Consider the following 20,706-nt stretch of genomic DNA (forward strand, 5'->3'; position numbering starts at 1 on the left):
GACACAAACACCATCAAACATCATCAAACATCATCAAAAGTAAAAAATAAAAAAAACAACTATAAAGACTTTCCTGCAGATAGCTAGGATAGCTAAGATATTTGGAAAATGGTAACTGTCTGTTATTAACCATATTTTATTTATTTTTGAGAAATGAACTTCAATTAATGATTTTTTCTTACTTACATATTCTTAAAATGGATATATAGCATTTTGGAATAGACCTCTTCGTGTGTAACTAAAACACAAGTTGCGAGATACATAATCTGATTACTAGAATTTGCTAACCGTTACTTTGAGAACAGATTTGAAAACAGAACAAATAGACTCAAACATAATTTCACCTATCTTGAAATAACTAATTATTGTTATAAATGGTGTAAATGGCCATGACTGCTCAAATTTCAGTCTGTAAAGTGGAATAATAGTCTTTTTTCACTTAATATAGTATCAGGTTTGGAGGCACAGTAATCCAAACATAACTGAAAGTCACCAGACTGTTACTAAATTTGAGCAATCCAGTGAATTGAATTATTGTCTACAAGGGTTTCATTCAAAAATCCCAAATTCCAAAAGGCTATATTTCCATTCTGGGGAAATATGTTACTTAAAGTTCATTCTTCAATATTTCAAAATACATCATCTAAACTGTCAGTAGTGTGTAAGTTAAGCGCCAAACATATCTAATATGATTCAACAGTCAGTTTTACTTATATGCCAGCAATCATTTTGTCAGTTTTCAAATGGAGGGTGCCTCATTTTGGAATGAAACATGAATTTCATGCAGATCATCAATAATATCTGAAATAGATTACATTTTGAAATGAAGCTTCCCAGCCCAGGTCTTCCACATGGATGAGCAGACATCTACCAGTCAGCCAAACATTAAATCTGTGCTGATCAAGGGTGATATTTATGTTTGCAGTGCAGTCTGCAAAATGTTCTGCTTTGCGAATGCTTCCAGCCACTCTCTACATATCTTCAACCTAAGCATCTGCTACTGGGGTGGAAGGAAGGCGCGGCAACACAACAGCGGTATTTAATGCCTCAAGGCTACTCATCAGAGGATGTTGTTTTAAATCAATTCTGCAGCATACAAACACAAACACACATGCACAGTATGCACTCGAGTATCAATGCAAATACATGCTAATGCACAGGCACAAACACAGTTATTCCTCCCGTATGCAGCATATACACACATTTAGACCTCATCTGCCAGTTTCCCCCAGGTAAACTTCAACTGTCCAATAACAAAATTGTCCGGTAATAAGCCCAGATGGCACAGTAGGAGGGTCTGTACTCCTCATCTCCCCACCAGGAGTGAAAACATTTATATGATACGACTCCTGGCAGGAGCAACATGGGAGGCAATCAAACGAAACAGCCTCTCTGTGCTGTTGTCCAGTGGAAGTTTGGATCACGAAAACTATCTTTACTTAGTGTTACTCGGAGTGGAATTGAGATTCTGATATATGACTTTGGCTGGACATTTAGCATTCCTCTAACTCAATATGCAAGTAATGAACAGTCAAACGTTAGCTGTATGGCTATGCCACCAAAGACAAAAATCACAGAAAAATTTTAGGGGGTTGCGTTGCCATAGTTTGCATCTAAGTTGGACATATAACTTTTTGGACTACCATACAGTACATGTGCCAAGAAAAACATCCTCTCTAGGACTTAAACTGAAGATATCATCAACTTTCTGCATTAATGTACCACTGGACATTATTGCAATATACAGAAATTCAGAATTTGACCCTCTTTTTCAAAAAAATGTCTAAATCCCTCTTTTCTGACTCCATACTGTCAGTAATATGCCTGATTCCCTATTTCTAAGACAAATGGTGTCTTGGAGGTTAATAAAAACCCTGTAATAACTCGTTTCTGTGTCACTACACGTATCACTAGTGAATTTACTGGTGCATGACTATCCCTCCAGTCACTTTATGGCTTTCTATATGTGATGGAAAGAAAGTATAATCCCGCTAAGGCTCGTCAGCGCATCGCGGCATGGGTGGTGATTGCAGGAGGCAGATGTTGGCGAGTCGTAAAGGTGTGTGTATGTGTGTGTGTGTGTGTGTGTGTGTGTGTGTGTGCGTGTGAGTGTGTGTGCATGTGTGTTTGAAGGATGTCATGCACCAGATGCCACTTCCCTGTAGCAATACTTTTGACTCAGCAGGACAAAACAGGGAATGGAAATCTCTCTGAATCATTCCTGTCTTTCTCTTTTACTCTTATGCTCTGTCAACCATATGTTGCCTTCCATGCGGTATTGAATTTTGAGGACTCTTATTGGCCTCTTTTCTGAACACACACACACACCACACACACACACACACTTCACTCTCCAGCCATCCAGCTGTCCGCACGAGATAGACCACATCCCTAATCTCCTAATTGGTAAATAGTCTCTCTCTGCCATTACCTAAGCGATGACAGGAGGGAATCGATAGAGGCACGATGCTAAACGGTGTGTCCCGCCGTCGCTCTCTCTGTTTCTCTCTGCCTATTCCTCCGTCTCTGTCCATTGCGCTCCCTCTATCTACCTCTCAGTTTAAACGCATTGTATCCAAGGCAACAGCCATCCAATCTCAGCGAGCCGGTGAAATAAACACGCCTTTAATTTGTCTTTATTATACCGCCCTGCTTTTCTTTTCTCCATCCTCTCTCCATATTTCATACTTATTCCGTATGGAGTGAGGGGAGCGAGGTTTTCAAAATGTCTCTCCATGCTCTGTCAGCTTAGAGGTAATCAATGGAAACCTGGTTCTGAATCAATGTCACTAATTTACCCCCCCCCCCCCCACAACCCACCCACCCCACCCCGGTCTCAAATGATGCATTATTCACTGGGTGTCACTGCATGACATAGTGCGGCTTGTTTGATGAACAGCCCTTTAATGGACTTTGATGACATGTAAATGGAGGTAAATGGAGAGAACATCGTGCTAGAGAGAGAGAGAGAGCGAGAGGGGAGAGGAAGAGAGAGAAAGACAGAGAGAGAGAGTCAGATGGTACTTGTCAATTTAGCAAAATGAGAATGGTTCCATTAATGTTTTAACAGCCAGAGACAGAGGAGAGACAGGCAGAGGAGCAGAAAGAAAATTAAAGAAAGAAATCAACTAACTGATGAGAGAAAGAAATGTCTCACAAGAGACATAGAAACAAACTGTTATTTTCGAAGTTGCTCCCTATTGTCTCTTTCTCCCATCCTTCTCTTCAGTGGACAAGTGCATGGAAATCATCATCATCGTTATCATCATCAGGAGTCAGCTTAGTGACATTTAGAGAAATAAATGTTCTTAGAGCGGTCCCTCATTGTGGGTAAACATTCATCTTTTATTTTCCTTTACACACATAATTGAAATAACGACACCTCCGTTCCGAGCTGCATTGTAAGAGAGAATGAATAGAGAGCACTTCACGCGCCATTGTCACTTCTGAGCTCCTTGAATATGAGCATGCATATCAAGCAGGAAATGAATAAATTCCCCAAAGAGAATTATAGGGTTGAAAATCTTATTTGAAGCCCGGAGTGAGCAATCCCACCAGATTATTCTCCTAAACAGAGCCAGAAAATGGTGAAGATCAGTGATTTCTAGCACCGAGCAGCACAACTTCATAAAGCGCTGTCATGGTCGACCAAATACCAATAAACAAACCAAAAAAAAAAAAGATGATGGATGTTCTCTTTCATGGCAGTAAATGAAAAACACGCACATGTTGACACAGAGAAAGAGAGAGAGAGGGAGAGAGAAACTCATGAGGCTGCTTTTAAAAAATGCTTTTACCCTTAGTGGTCACGATCTGTCAGTGTCAAAAGGCTTTGACACCTCTTGACACCTTCTGACAACAGTTTGTGGACTGTAACACACCGTGACTTCTGGTGAAATATGCAACGTCAAAGTAGGAATCGCTGTGTGGTTTTCACTTCTGAAACTCCTTCTGTTGTTGATGATGATGATGATGATCAAGATGATGATTACTAGTAACATGATTGATCATGATAACTGTGACGACAAATGCGATGACTGTGATGACTGTGTGGATGATGATGGTATTGCTGGGGATTCGAGATCACGATTACTGTGATGATGATGATGATGATGATGATGATGGTGGTTTGATTTGACACTTTTGATCTTCTCACAGTTCCACCTTACTGATTTGATGTAAATACAACAAAAAAAAAAAAGTTTCCTCACCAAGCAAATTAAAATAGATTATTTCACGGACCCCGTAAACTGTCTTGTGTTTTTACTTTTTTCTTCTTAAATCTCTAAAAGACACAATCATTTAAATGTCAAAAATGACATGAAAATAAATCGAAGTGGACAAGCAGTGGCGCCTGATCTCAGGAACAAGAAACACAATTTAGTTTCCGCTTTGTATTTACTAAACATCAAATTGTGTCCATCAGTCTCTTGGTATGAAACACCGCCAACCCTTCATTACAGATTTTACTCCATATGCTGAGAAAACAAGCCATGTGTGGAAAAAATGCACATCACATGGTTGATATAGGTTTGACTTTCCCCGTGGCTTTTTAGACTAGGCATTATAGTGTCATAATTTACATAAACCAATCCAATAATGTAAGGGCAAGACAAATCTTGCATATGGATCTTGATAAAACACAAGGTGGAAGACTGAGATAAGCAGATTTGGTATCAGATATTACAGGTTTTGTCTTCTAGAATCTCCTGATATTACATTTAAATTGTGTGGAGTACCTGTCCAAACTAAAAATACAGCTCCTTCATTAGGATAAAAATCATGAAGACTATCCTATATGCACAAACTTTCTGTAAGTCATTTGGAACCGGATGCTGAGCCTCCTGGTTTTATGCTTTTAAATCAGGACGTTCTCAGAGTTTCAGCCCACTAATCTGTGAATATTCCTGAAAAGCCCTCGCTATTCTCCAAACCAATTAAAATAGAGCCTACAAAACGGCCTTGAAGGACCCCTGTAGGTAGTCTCGCCTTGTGCCCGACAGACTTTCTGTCAAAACTTGTCTGAGCGGAGCGGAAGCAGTAGATATTAACATATGGATACAGAGGCGGTAGTTCTGCGTTAAGACTGGCTCTGTGGGGGGGGGGGCCTTACCTGCAGTACATGACCAGGTTAATCATAGCTGGATCAGCTCAGACTCGGTGGAGTGCGGCGCTTGTAATCTGCTCACTTCGTCTTCAAAGTGATGTCACTTTTAGACAATGATGCACGGGGGGATTTTGTAGCAGGAGCACTTTTGATTTTTATTAGCATCGGTGTTAAGAATACGCAGCAGAAATGTGATGTCTGGTGTTGAAGGCTTATGTTAATTTGGCTCTAATCGCCCTGTCAAAGTCAGCGGTGGGGATGAATTTAGAGGAAAGACAGGAAGTTGACGTGTGCAGTCTACATCCTGCATTCTACGTCCTGTTTTGTGCATTCCAAATTCTGCTTTCTGCATCTGACTTTCTACATGTATTCTACATTCTGCCCTCCACATTGTATGTTCTACATTCTATATTCTACTTTCTACGTCCTACATTCAACTTTCTACTTTCTACGTCCTACATTCAACTTTCTACTTTATACGTCCTGCATTCAACTTTCTACATTCTTCTTTCTATATTCTGCATTCTACACTCTACATTGTACGTTCTACATTCTATATTCTGCATTCTACCCTCTACATTGTGCGTTCTACATTCTATATTCTGCATTCTACCCTCTACATTGTGCGTTCTACATTCTATATTCTGCATTCTACCCTCTACATTGTGCGTTCTACATTCTACACTCTATATTGTATGTTCTGCATTCTACTTTCTATATTCTGCATTCTACACTCTACATTGTACCTTCTACTTTCTATATTCTGCATTCTACACTCTACATTGTACCTTCTACATTCTATATTCTGCATTTTACACTCTACATTGTGCGTTATACATTCTATATTCTGCATTCTACACTCTACATTGTACGTTCCACATTCTATATTCTGCATTCTACACTCTACATTGAACTTTCTACATTCTATATTCTGCATTCTACACTCTATATTGTACGTTCTACATTCTATATTCTGCATTCTACACTCTACATTGTACGTTCTACATTCTATATTCTGCATTCTACACTCTACATTGTACCTTCTACATTCTACTTTCTATATTCTACATTTTACATTCTACTATCTATGTTCTGCATTTTACATTCTACATTCTGCTTTCCATATTCTACATTTTACATTCTACATTCAATTTTCTAAATTCTAAATTCGACTCTCTACATTGAACTTTCTATATTCTACATCCTACTTTCTACATTCTACGCTCTAAATTCCACTCTCTGCATTCTAAATTCTACTTTCTACATTCTACTTTCAACATCCTGCTTTCTACGTTGTACACTTCTTCTTATTACATTCCTTCACTCTATGCTCTACAGCACATTCTGTTTCTCCTTTTCCAGCATATTCTCATTTGTGATTTGCAAGAAAGAAAATAAGAGAGTTAAGTTATCAGTATTAGCATCCGTAGCAGAAAGTCCTGATCGGGTCCGGGTGTGAGAGCGAGCAGTGGGGGGTTTGGGTGTCACATCTCAGAACAGGTGAGCAGCCTGGGAGCTGCTGCTGGCTGATGGATGAAATGGCTTACAGAGGACACAGACGCTGTGACATTGATGGACAGTCTGATATTGCCTCCCTAATCTTGCCTCCACTCACAGACACACAAACACACACACACACACACACACACACACACACACACACACACACACACACACACACTTCTCTGTCTCCCTCTCCTTCTCTCTCTTTGTCCCAAACACTCCTCCCTCTCTCTTGTGTTTTCTCTCCTTTTCTCTCTCTCCCGCTCTCGTATTCTCATCTGTTCTCCCTCACTTGCTCTCATTTTCTCTTCTATCTTTTTACTATGTTTTTGTCTGGTCTCTCTCTCTCTTTCTCTCCCCTCCTCTCTTCCTCTCTCTCTCTCTCTGTCTCTATCTCTCACTTCTCTTTTCTTCCTTTCTCTCTCGTGTCCTTATGGTCTCTTATTTCCTCTGCTTTATTTCTTTTTTGACTGTCCCCTGCCTCTCTCTCTCTCTCTCTCTCTCTCTCTCTCTCTCTCTCTCTCTCTCTCTCTCTCTCTGCCTCTCTCTGCCTCTCTGTTTGCACTCACCAACACACACACACAAATACACAGATTCCTATAATCATTTCACAAGATCAAACAACCAGTGCTTAGTGTGAAGGACACAGGGGAAGGATAGTAGCCAACAAACTAAAAATCGAACAAATACACACACACACACACACGCACGCACACACACACACACACACAAAGTGGCATATTTCTAAGGTGCTATAATGTAATGCAGTATGATTTAACAGTTGTCTGTCTGCACTAAAAAGTCTAATTTCTCTGTCTGCCTTTCTGTCTGTCTTCCTGCCTGTCTGTCTCTCTGTCTGTCTGTTTGGCTTCGTTCACACTGCAGCTGAAACTGTTCCAAATCTTTTTCTGTTTTCTAATCAGAGTGAACAGCAAAAAAGTTGCATGGAGTCACTTTTTCAATTCCTATCTGTATCAAAATCTGAGGTATGCAACCTACATGGGACTTGTATTTGAATATGTAAGTATATATATATAAGTCAATCTTACGTCGTTCACCTGAGACAATGGCACATACCATAGCCAAAACATGTCCAAAACGATTGGGAGAAGTGTAGGTACAACAACTGATGTGACGTCTTTTGTTATTGCTACTCTTGTCCTGTTAGGCGCCTTTTCAACACCGCTGTCAGTTCATGTTGGTGTCACATACGGGTTGCATCCTATAATAGACATGAACAGTCATGATAAAAAATCAGCCATGAGCAGCAATTTGAGTGTGAGCCTGAAGGTCTGCGGTGTGAATGCAGCCTTTGTCTCTGCTGTGAAGCACCTTGTCTTGTCTGCCTGTCCGTCTTCCTATCTGTTGCCTGTCTGCCAGCTTGTCTTCCTGCCAGCCGATTAACCTGTGTGCTCTCTGTCACTTGTCTTTTCTCATGCCAGAGAATACACAAGGAATATTTTCTCTCTTTAAAAGAGACAAAAAAAAACCCTGCTGCATTATGCGCCAGAATAAAATAAATAAACAAACAGCAAGGCCCAATCATTTTCACAGTTCACATCTTTTTCCTTTCCTCACTGTGTCATTTTCTCTGCCACCCACGTATACTCCATCCAAACATATCTTGTCTTTCCTCCTCGTCTTTTTTACAGAGTATTTGGTGTCTTTTCTCCAGAACCGTTGCCGTGTTTGCCTTTTGTTTTCCCTTTTTTTGTGACCTCATTCACTGTGTGACCTGGTTGTACAGAAAATGAGAGTCTTCCACCCAGCGTGGGATATTGAATAGAAATGAGTTGGAGAAGTGGAAAATAGCACTGCGCTCCCATACTACCTGGCTACAGCCTGCTGTTTGATTACAGCAATCAATTGAGAGAGAGAGAGAGAGGGAGAGAGAGAGATGGGGAGAGAGAGAGAGGGAGAGAGAGAGATAGAGAATGTGTGTGTGTGTGTCCATATGCATTTGTATGATGTTTCTACGTCTGTGTGTGTGTGGTGTCTATGTTTGTATCTCTGATTGTATGTGTGTGAGCTCACATGAGTGTATCGATGTATGTGTGTGTGTGTGTGTGTGTGTGTGTGTGTGTGTGTGTGTGTGTGTGTGTGTGTGTGTGTGCATGTGCGCGTGTGTGTGTGTGTGTGTGTAGGGGATGTGGGCGAGACAAAGCAGAACAGACAATCACAGAGGACCCTCTCAAACACACTCCACCACACTCCTATGTTCATCTGAAGAAGAGGTGGGATGAATATGAAACAGAACATTGGTTTCTCCTGAAGGGCAGATAAAAAAGAAAAAAAGAGAAATACAGAATTTTGCTACCGGACCGCAGTTCATTTCATCGCCTTTCCGCTCTGCCCTGTCTGGGGTCGGGCTGTGTGGGTGGTTTCGGTGAGACGTTAAAATGCCCGAGTGCTCTCTGTCGACTTATCATTGGTTTCCAGTGATGCATTGCCGGCCCACTCCAATAACAGCTCTAATGTGAAATACAGGTCAAGTAAACCATTTGGGGATTGAATTCATGTCTCATATTGGCAGGCTATGATTGTGAGTTGTTATCATATACAATGTGTTTTTTCTGCTTTTTCCAATAGAAAGTATGAATAAATGAATGACTGATGTACACTTCAGAGCGCATAAATATTACGCAAGTCCGATCTGCCTTTCACTTCTCTGCGTGACTCTGTTCCTGCAGTCCAGCTATTAATTTGGATATTATGCAACATTTTCTTCAAAGGCTATCCTTAGAAACCCACGTGGCGAGACAAAAATAAATCAGCAGACTCATTTGAAATGCACTAATGGGAACAAAATGACTTTCTGAAGCAGAATGATGTTCGGAGGTGCGATGAGTTACACACATCTCTTAGTAATAGTCTGTCTGGTAGCAGCAGCAGAATCAGAATGGCTGGATAATGATCTCAGGGACAGAGAGATTGATCCAGTCTCCCATCATTGTAATGAGATGCTAAGACACCCAGCACACTCTGATTGGGCTCCTTGAGAATGCACTGGCAGTAGAGTTTGGGCATTTTCTCATGCTGACTACAAACGTAGAGACTTTTTAAGATCCCAGCAGGCTTTGAAAACAGAGAGCAGGTCCCATTAAACGACAGGTCTTTACATAATTTCTGCACATTCTGTCAGAAAGGTGTGCACAGTTGCTGATGAGGCAGGGGTGTGAGGTGTTTCTCACACCGAATAACTGGATCCACAGGGATGCAAGATACAGCCTCTAAACAACACGTTTGTTATCACAAAGCCACCATAAACAGACATAAATGAGCTGGATAGCTAATGATTATTAGGCTAAATTGGCTTAAATAATCAAGGATCACTGAATGATGATGCATTTTATCTGATCACAAGATGTTTCTGTCAAAGCCGACTCACTTGGCATTAAACTTGTTTGTGCGCACCGAATTAGAATGTAAATGTCCTTGTGTTTATACATCTTGACAGGCAAAATAGAGGGTAAAACAGGCTATGGAGATGAGTTAAATAACTCAGTACCCTACTCAACACTGCTATCACCGCTGTTCTTCAATTTTGTTTAGTTTTTTCACTCATTGGCTATGGCCATCTCACACTTCAGATTCTATCCAGATTTGTTTGAAAATAAAGATTGACGTAATCCTGATGGCAGGTCAACAGGTCAGGAGTTTGGATCTTTCTCAATATGCGTTCTTGTGCAGTCGTGTGTCCTCAGTGTTTGACGTCGTTTGATGTCTTATCTAACAGCTGAAGCACAATTCCAAAACGAATGAACACAAGGGCAGAGGACAGATAAAGACAACAAGATATGATAAGAATATAAGATAGATAACCAAAGATGCATCGGATGGTGACTTGGCCGACGAGAAAGAACTGGAAGCCCCAAGATGAATTGTGAGAAGGATGCATCATGTCTAAACAGCGCTACACTTGATAGTACAGAGATGTTTGAAACAGCTGGGAAAATGAACACCTGTGCATCCTAATTTATCGCTCAGCGTCAAGCACATCAGACTGTAAGGAAGCTTCTCTCTGCTCGCACTGGGAACTCGAACTGCGGAAGAACATCCATGACTTGGCATTCTCTGAATGATAATCACCTATTGGGTCTTTAACCGGACTCCATAGTACAAGGTGGACAAAGCCCAATCTTGAAATCCAGTGTGGAAGGAGCATTTAGGCCTAAAATTGTGTCTGAAATGATGTAGGTAACCCCATCATGTTCTTATGCACAGATTTGGGTAGTAGAACTACTATTCCAATTTTACCAGTATTATTACCATTACCTATCAAAAAATCACTTATTTATGACCCACTCTAAATATAAGGTTGATGTTGAATTTTTCAAAAACTATGATTATCACCATTTTCCACATAATTAGTTGACTCCCTCTTTCATTGATGCAGCCACATGCTGAGCCAGCTGATGAAAAGATGGCAGTGAAGTCTGCTGTCTCTACTTCTACTTTGGTTTCATTAAGCAAATCAGTGACAGGAACTTTGGACGTCAACGCTGTTTGGTTTCCTTGATCATTGACACAGAAGCACACAGGTGAGGAATTTTAATTATGCTGATTATGCCAACTTCAGAGGTGCAAAAGAAAAGTAATTAAATGAGTAGTATAATGATTTACTGTTTCCAGGGAGTAGTAATTGAAGTAATGACATTACTTTTGAAGTGAGTAATGAGTAATAACTTATCTATTACGTTATTTGAGTGGAAATGTATCTGTTATCCTCGATTTTAATTAATGCATGACTGATGGCTGTGCATTATTTTTGATTATCAAACAATCAAACAAACAAACAAACAAACAAAGTTCTTAGACATTCACTGAGAGAAACATGATTAAATGTCCCACAAGCCATTCAAACAGTTGCTACTTAAAGGACTAGTCCAACTTTTTGCGAGTTTGACCCACTGGTCACCTCACCCAATATTCCTAATCTTCATACTTTGGATAATGCTAATCGCCTACGATTACATAACATTCTGTATGCTAAAGCGTTGGCATGCACACCGGACAGAACTATCTGTCGGAGACGCAGAGATGATTTTGGTGCCGATCCTCTCGTCAGATATCCAGAGTCAACCTGTGGCTGCTTTTGGGGACATTACACTGCAGTGTTTTGCATTAGCTTGTAAAGTAAATCCTGCATGCTATATTGTGCCTTGTTTGGTCATTACATAAAATATTCTGTTCCATACACCATATCTACAGCATTACTCTGGATTTACTTAAAATGCAAATTGTTGTCTCCTTTTACATGAGTAGCGTTGAGGGGAGAAATTTGACATCAAAGAGATGTCAAAAGCGTTAGAGCCACTCCATTTACTTCAAAGCCATTCCTTTAACAAGCTAGATTGCATGGGGTAACTTTCCATTTTTTCTCTCATGAAAACTGCCTTTTCATTAAAATTATTGAGCCGCCACTTCGCTCACCTGAATCCCCCTTTACTCACTACTGTAGCTCCTCCTCCCATCACCTCCTCCACCCCAAACGCCTCTGAACTAGCCAGATGTTCATATGGGTCTCATTTGCATAAATGATTTGCAAACACCCTCATCGCATGCATAATTGATACATAAACCCTGCACAACCACAACTTCCCAAAGGAAGTGCATGGAGGTAAATCTTGGAATTCAAATTTACAATACACGCATGCACAAATATATCAGAAATAAGATTCATTCAACTTTTTGTCCGTAATAAATAAATGTGGAACATAAAAATCCTGTTTATCTATTTAGGTTGATCGCTTCATGATGTATTGAATATAAGATAATCATAATTTTATTTAACCTGTATTTAACTGGGTAAATTCTCACTGAGATTTAAAACCTGCCAAGACAGCAGCAATTAAACATAAAGTTACAGATAATACAATAAAGGAAATAACTTACAAAATAGAAACATAAAACTATATCATGTCACAAATCAAATTAAAATGAAGTGCTATAAAATTATTAAGTCCATACTAACTTAGTAACTTATATTCTCACTACCTTTTCTTTGCACTCTTTGTGAGGCTCTGTGTTGTTTGTATCTTGAACCATCTGTTTTGCTCTCTAGAGCCCCTTCCTGCTCTCACACATCCCTTTCTACTTCTCACATTCAACACACTTCCCTCCTCACATTGTTACCATTTATGTTCTCTGTCTTTCCTTTTCTTACACCGTTTCTACCATTTGTTCCATTTAATTCACCACCTTGGCCGTCTATCCGCCCTCCTCTTTCCTTTCCCCTTCACATTTCATCTGCTCTTCTGCACCACTCACCCCAACCGACAAACAGTCAGGCTACAGTCATTACTGACATGCAGAACGTCACGCCCGTAGCATGACCTATTTTTATTTTTTTAAAGAATGAATAAAGCATTTTGTAGCTGCCAGAAATTCAAAATAGTGGTGGATATGAAGACTAGCGAGGACATTGGTTGCATGACACTTCCACCCTTTTCCTCCTCTCTTCTCAAGAGCACTGAAAATTTGATTCAGTCCTGTTGCTGAACCAATTCAACTTGTTCACTTTAAAGTATTGTTCAAATGAACGATTTATATGTGAATTGACCCATCACTACCTCATCTCCTCTCCTGTCTTCTCCGTTCCCCTCCTTCCCGACGTCTTTCTCACCTTGCCTCCTCTCTCTCTTGTACTTCTGGAGAGCAATGGACTACCATGGAACAGGATTACACAAACTGGTGACTGGAATCTATTAAATTTACTTTAAAAACTCTAATCAGACTACAGATTTATAAAAAAAAACAAAAAAAACAAAACAAGCACAGATCCTGTACAGACCCATGGCACGTGTGTTCAGTTCTATGCACTGAAGCACTGCGACGCGGTTAAATTACCTAATTCAGCGTTACTTAAATACCACAAGATAATACGCTATACACCTACCGTTAAAGTTTGTAGGGCGGCAGAAGACATGTTACTGTTTACAAATCTGTTACTAACACAGGCGAGTTTGGAGCAAATTGTGGACGAGACTCTGTGGATTGAGTACAGTGGTGGTCTGTGCTTCTCCAAATGACAACCATGATGTGATGTGACATCAGGCGCATTAGAGATCGATTTAGATCAACTTCTATACATTGACCAACTTTTGATTTTGTGCCTCTGTATGGGAAACACTGCTTCTCACAGTCAAAGACGCCCTCTAGAGGCCATCTGACGAAGCGACATCATCTCACAAAGCAACAGATGTCTGACTGCCTGACCTGAATTTGCCTCCTGATGCCCTTGGCTGCGCCGTGGGAAAAAAACAACAACTGTGGGACACAAACATCATTATGCACAACTTGAAATAATGGCCAACAAACATTTTGACATTGCAGGCTGCCTGCATTTTTTTTGTGAAATAGGAATCTAAATACATTTCCAGTATCACTTCAAAACAGTTTCCAAAGCTGTTTTGAAATGAATTTTTACCATGCCATAATTTCATATTGTAAAAATTGTGTGCTAATTTATGATGGTTGTAGATAAATTAATTGTTAGGTTAACTTGATATTTTATGGGTTGTGAAGGAAAAGCAATCCAAAAGTCACTGAAAGTAATCCGATTACACTCAGTAAGCAGACAAACTACATTTTAAAAAGTGACCAAAGTTGCTCATTACACCTCCCTCTCCTCTCCCTCACCCCATCTTAACCTCCTTTCCTCACTCTCTTCCATCTCCCCATCCCATCTTCCCTTCCATCCCATTCCTGCTCCTCTCCATCACTCTAGCACCACCGCTTGTCACCTATTCATGACTCTCCGGTTCTGCGAAGGATTATTTATTCAGAAGGAACTCTATAAATCATGTGAACCTGACCAGGATGTGATGCAGCTGAGGGAGAGAGAGAGAAAATATGAGGGGGTGTGTGTATGTGTGTTTGTGTTTGTGTGTGCTGGCTGTGTGTAGTTGCAACATGACTTGTCTCCAGTTAGACTCTACTCTGCCTTAAGTTTTGCCTCTTCACTGCCACCACTAAAACGTAACAACGCGCCCTAATGGAAAAAGTGAAAATGGTCCCCACTAAACAAGCAATTAGCTGTGTGGTAAAGTCATGGTAAGAAAAAATGACAATAGTCGTGCAATTTAAAATGATGGATTACATTCGTCAATGCAGCAGTATGTCGCTGCAAGCTGTTTTTAATGGATTTTGGAAAACAATGGGAGCCAATGACTTCTGGGAGGCCGGGCAAACCTGCAGGAGAACAGACAGCAGTAGCTTCTGACTGGCAAATAACATACATTGGGGAGTTTAGACTCTGCATAGGCCATAGGAAAAAAATAAATGTACACTGGTATTATCTTTAAGGAATTCAATACCCAGAAATCATCTAATGTGATGTCAGTAAATTGTACACAGCCTGGTCACATTTACTGTCTGTCATCTCTTTATACCAAAGGAATGAGAGAGGAAAAATATCTAATGTGGTGAGTCCAGTTTTCTCTGGATGGAGCGCTCGCTCTCTGCTGTTTAGGTGACAGTTTGTATTTCACTTGTTTTGATTCATCGCTTCCGCTGAGCGGAGAAGATTTCTTGCCAGTGACTACACCCGAAACTAGAATTTAATTTGGGCAAAAAGGGCGAATCTACTGTACATCTACATCATCTTAATTAAGGGAGAGGATGGGACTCTCTTCTTTGTTGCAGCCCCACTTTGTGAGTAAGGCTGATTATACGAGTGTATTTTTACATAAACAATCTTTCCTGGTGCAGCTTTAAGGGCCAACTCCAGTGAAACTATGTAAAACTTTTCACTATGAAATGAAATGGCTGTGACAGGCTGAGAATGTTTATGTCTCCAGAGAACATTTTTTTTTTCTTTTTTTTTTTTTACTTTGGAACAAGTACACTGAAGATGTCAAGCGGTGAGCCGGGTGACGGTTGATGACAGCGCAGCTCCATCTGATTGGTGTCACGCACTTGGGGATTTTTGTCATTGCAACGGCGGTGTCACTGTGGCTATAGATAGGTGAGCAGAATTGAGATAACTTAGAGCCCTCTCTCCCCTTAACCTGCCTGCACAAAACACAGATGGTGAAACAGAGAGAGAGAGAGGGAGAGAGAGAAAGAGATGGAAGAGGTAGAGAGATAACGTGGCCTGTCTTTCAAAACGAGTTAAAGATAAAAGGAGATGGGAATGAAGAGAGATGGAAAAGGGAGTGACTTTCTGAGCCAAATGAGAGCAGGGCCATATATATAATTGCAGCCATTACCATCATTAGTCTTGTACTCAGATTCACTTGGCTCACACTCTTCCCGCGGTCCTGCCAGCCTGCACAATGCCCCTGAAATAGCCCTGTGTTTTAAATTATGCATAGTGATGGAAATAGACAAATTGCGGCAGGACAACTCCCTTCCTTCTCACTGGCATATGCTGCTTTACAAAGTTGGGCAGAATAACGGTTGAATGTGTCCAAAATAAGTGACAAAACATGGGAAGTGCTTGATTTACCTAATCTTGCAATTAGTGTTTCCACCTTTTGAGGCTGTTTGTCAACTTAAATCAAGTGCACCTTATAGGATAAATTCGGACACATGAATTTTAAGCCCATTTCCCAGCATGCCCTCTCTCCCTTATGAATATTAGTGTGGACTTTTGCATCATTGTCAGAGAAGCAGTTATACCTCTAGACGCCATTCGCTTTCATTCAATTCCAAATGATATCACAACCAAATTTCCAAGATCACAAACTAACGTAATGCATGGAGGAGTAGTAGTTCCTTTTCAAATCTTTCTGAACGTTTTTGAATACACCCATTCAGAAAGCCCTCACTGGGCGAACAAGTTAAACCACTGTAGCAGAACTGTTGCATAATAGGAACAATGTCAGATTCTGACAATAAAAGAAATAAAAAATACCTCTCCAAATCCTAACGTGACTAGCTCAACCAGTTGTATTAATTCATTCATTAATTCGATTCACTTCAAACTGAATGTTGTTTCAGTGTCATGACACATTCATTCATTCTTTGATGTCTTCAATTCCTTGCTCATGCTACAAATGTATCTATTGTAAGTGCAGTTTTACTTTTTTGAGAAAGTTTTTCTTATTAACCATGACCAACCAAAACCTTACTTTAACCGTAACCACATTGTTTTAGTTGTGTAATATTAGCCAACCTTTTCACATGACCAACCAGATTACATTTAGAAAATGTAGGTAAAATGTAGGACATCCACAAAATCCCTCTAGCTACAGGTTACCACAAAAAAAAAAATGACATGAATTTCATAAAGGAGAGAGGGCACTCTGGAAAACGGGCTTACAGTAACACTCACCATGTCTGCAATAATCCTGTAAAATAAGCTTATTGTAGGGAGGTGGCATCACTACAGTGAAATTTTAGAATGTTGTTTACTACCGAACGTGGTGTATGTTGTCTCCTGTTGTGTATGACTCACATTGTTTTCTTTGCGAAGCTTGAAAACTGAAATTTCCCTCGGGACAGTATGAAAGTTTTGTATCTTGTATCTTGTAAGCCGGTCACATCACTCTGCAGCGCCGTGTAGCTCTGTGTGCCACCGAGAACGGCGATGTTAATGAGGTGTTCACTGGTTTTAATTCAACGGTAGACAGCAAAATGGACTTGTTGCATGCACTGTAATGGAAAAATATGCTATAATTGTGATTATACATTAGGATAAAATCATCCTGCCATTGTCATTCTCTCTCTCTCTCTCTCTCTCTCTCTCTCCTCTCAGTTACTCATTAGAGTGGACTCTGATGAAAAGTGCAGGCTATCTATGTTTTTGTTTATGTTTTTCTTTATATATCTTTTTTTTTTTTTTTATTGCCCCGGCCTGTGCCGTTACGGCAGAGTGCCTTTCAAAGCGTGCTCATTAAGAATGCAAATAATGTTAGGTTCACTTCACCAGGCGCACAGAGGCCCTACAGCAAGAGGGAGGGAGCAAGAGAGGAAGAAAGGTTTTATATTCATAGGGAGAGATGGGGGGGGGGGGGGGGATGGAGAACAGATAAAGGGAGAGAAACAGGGAGAGAGAGAAAAGGATACAGATAATGTGAAGGGAAAGAGATGGAGGGAGAAAAAAAATCAGTGAGAGAGAGGGCGAGAGAGAGGGAGAGAGAGAAAGAGAGAAACTGAGAGAGAGAGAGAAACTGAGGGAGAGAGAAAATAATATAGATAAGGGAAAGAGAAAAAGGGAGAGGGAAAAGCAGTTAGAAAGAAGGAGAGAGGGAGGGAGGGAGGGAGAGAGAAATAGAGAGAGAATGAACAACAGAGAAAGGGAGAGAAACAGAGGGAGAGAGAGAAAAGGATGCAGATAATTTGAAGGGAAAGAGATATAGAGAGAAAAGTGAGAAAGAGAGAGAGGGGGGAGAGAGAGAGGTAGAGATAGGGAGGGAGGGAGAGAAATAGAGAGAGAATGAACAGCAGAGAAAAAGGGAGAGAAACAGAGGGAGAGGGAGAAAAAAGGATACAGATAATGAGATAGGAAAGAGATAGAGGGAGAGAGAAAAGCAGTGAGAAAGAGAGGGAGAGAGAGAGAGAGAGAGAGAGAGAGCTCTCCACACAAGACTTTAACACACCATTGAAATTGCTCATTTACACAGAGGAAGTTGCTCAGAGGCAAAGCACAGATATTATGTTTCTCGAGATACAGTGGCAGTAGTTTAAATCGCTCAAGGTATTCTCCATTTAGATGTATTGTGTGTTCGTGTGCAGCCAGTTCTGTAATACTGGGATTCAAGCCACAGTCTGCAGTAGAGGACTTTGACTCTAACTATAGGGGAGGAACACAACACACACACATATTCACGCACACACACACACACACTTTTACGATGATGATGGCTTTGTTTATTAGTGCCATTGCCAACAGCACTTCATTGCCCACATACTGAACTCCACTCGTTGTCGGCACCCAGAAAAGCTTTGGCTGATGTTGACCACGGTTGTCCCCCCTGTTCTGTCGGCGCCAAGAAGTTGATTGCATCTGAACTTTTTGGGCAGCATCGGCAGCCAATTACACACTAGTACTGTTATACAGGGGTGGAGAGAGCACTAAAACATCCAACTCAGGTAGAAGTACTCTTAACCTTGCTGAAATTTTACTCAAGTAGCAGTAAAATTACCTGTATTACTGAGTTACTGAGTTACTTTTTAGAAAAGAGAACAGTGTTACATTTGATCTTTTCCATACAATTCTAAAAGGACAAGAGGACAGAGTTCAAACTAGATTCTTTTAATTGGAAAAAATAGAAAATAAAGTGCCCAAACAAAGTAAAGCCAGATTACTCTTCTCTTCTTTGCTGACTGACCATTCACTGCGAATGGCTCTGCAATTAGTGGTTGTCCAGTTTCTGTTGCTTATGGAGAGCTACAAAATGTGTACTCTAAGCAAAATGAAGTGAAGTACAATATTTGAGCAACATTTTAAGTAAAAGCAAAATTACTTACTTACTGAAAAAATACTCAAAAAAGACACAAAAAAGCTACTCAATTACAGTAACAGGATTAAATGTAATTAGTTACTTCCACCCTTGCTGTTATTTGTCCCACCAATCACTGCTATAATCGTTAATGCCACAGCAACCAATCAACTCGCTCAAACTGGCCAGCAGCACAGCAGTGTGGCTGTTAGGGGTGTAATACACTTTTCTGTTCCTTATAGGAAATGGTCTAGTCACACAACACTGAGTTAATGCCTATAATTAATAAACTGGCAAGCAGGAATATTAGCAAACGTTTGCATCAAAGTGGTCTTATCAAGAAAATGGTCAAAAGATGTGCAGGAGTAGATACCAAAGTAGTATTTAAAATATGTGCTTGAAAAGATGATTCAGACTGCAACTCCCTTTAAGATATTTATTAAACAAAACTGATGCGTTTTGGAGACCAAGCTCCTTCTTCTGGTCTTATTTAATAAACACCTTAAAGGAAGTTGTGGTCTGAATAATCTTTTCATGCATATATATACAGTCTCTCTCTGTGCGCTGCCACCCTGCAAGCTAAACAAGTCTTGTTTCAATAAGGAGCGCTGGCACTCCTTATTGAATTAGTATTTAAAATAGTTTTTCACGGTTGAAAATCTATACATGGACTAAAAGAGTTAGTCATCAAATTTCCACCCGAACGATCTGTAAAAAGGAATATTTGTGTCAGTTTATTAAAAAAGATTAGCATCTACAGTTGTTTGGTCCTGTCCGCACCGCTAGATGAATGGTGTTCTCAGCTTTAAGACAACTCGGTTGTTTTCGTTACGCCAGACAAGTTCAATCAATCACAGAGCGCTATTTGATGGATCCGCTGGTAGATATGTTTCAACTGCTGGTTAGAAAGCACAGTGAAAAGACTAAGGCGATTCTTCAAACACAGATGTTTGAGTGAGTAGATATGACATTTTCCTGGCTGAATTGCTGGCTCCTCCTCCTCATGTTATCTTTGATACTGATACTACTGATACTGATGATACTTTTATAATAAACCTGTAGTAAAGTAGAAGAAAGAAAGAAACAAAGAAAAAAGAAAAAAGAAAGAAGAAAGAAACAAAGAAAGACTAAACAGTACTGTTGTTCCTTAATTAGAATAGATTTACTTTCAAGGCCTTCTAATGCTAACTATACCGGTGCTAGAATACATTGCTAAAACTGCCATAAGAGCCAATAAAAGTAATGCACACACAATGGGACCTCCAGCTGTTATATGTGTGTGTGTGTGTGTGTGTGTGTGTGTGTGTGTGTGTGTGTGAGCGCGCGCACACATCCTACAAGCTTAGGCCATTCATCAGAAAGGAGTCAAGGCTCAGATCAATGACCAGAACATTTAGGAAATGAAATGAACAATTCTTTCCCAAGGCTTCAACATGAAAATTGCTTTGCGTGAAACAAACTACTGCTGGTAATAATGATATTTCCACTGCGGTAAAGAAGTACAGGGAGTGCGTGTGTGTGTATGTGTGTGTGTGTGTGTGCTGTCGGCTAGTGTATGTGTGTAAAGCAGCGTGAGAGAGGCCATCGACTGGTTGCATGACACTGAGTAAACCTGCTGCTGTGATCCCGTCTCCCCTGAGTCTTCTTCTTGCTTACCTCTCCGCAGCCCTGAGCTCCTCTCGAGCCCGGGACTCCTGGGGTTAGACA

At 40.4% G+C, this 20,706-nt stretch overlaps 1 protein-coding gene across 2 annotated transcripts in view; it reads right to left on the reverse strand.

The window, feature by feature from the left end:
• kctd16b (potassium channel tetramerization domain containing 16b) overlaps positions 1 to 20,706 on the reverse strand; it is an 87,870-nt gene that overhangs the window by 23,703 nt on the left and 43,461 nt on the right. The window contains exon 4 of one of the 2 annotated variants that reach the window (XM_071542410.1): positions 7,941 to 7,990. The exons of the other annotated variant lie outside the window; for it this stretch is intronic. Coding sequence (XP_071398511.1) covers positions 7,941 to 7,990 — 50 coding nt within the window. The remainder of the gene's footprint in view (positions 1 to 7,940; positions 7,991 to 20,706) is intronic. 2 annotated transcript variants of the gene reach the window in all.

The sequence above is a fragment of the Centroberyx affinis genome, unplaced genomic scaffold, assembly GCF_046629955.1.
Source record: "Centroberyx affinis isolate AG114_WGS23_722 - 3 ecotype Tasmania unplaced genomic scaffold, CSIRO-AGI_Caff_v1 ptg004098l_1, whole genome shotgun sequence".
NCBI classification, from domain to species: domain Eukaryota; kingdom Metazoa; phylum Chordata; class Actinopteri; order Beryciformes; family Berycidae; genus Centroberyx; species Centroberyx affinis.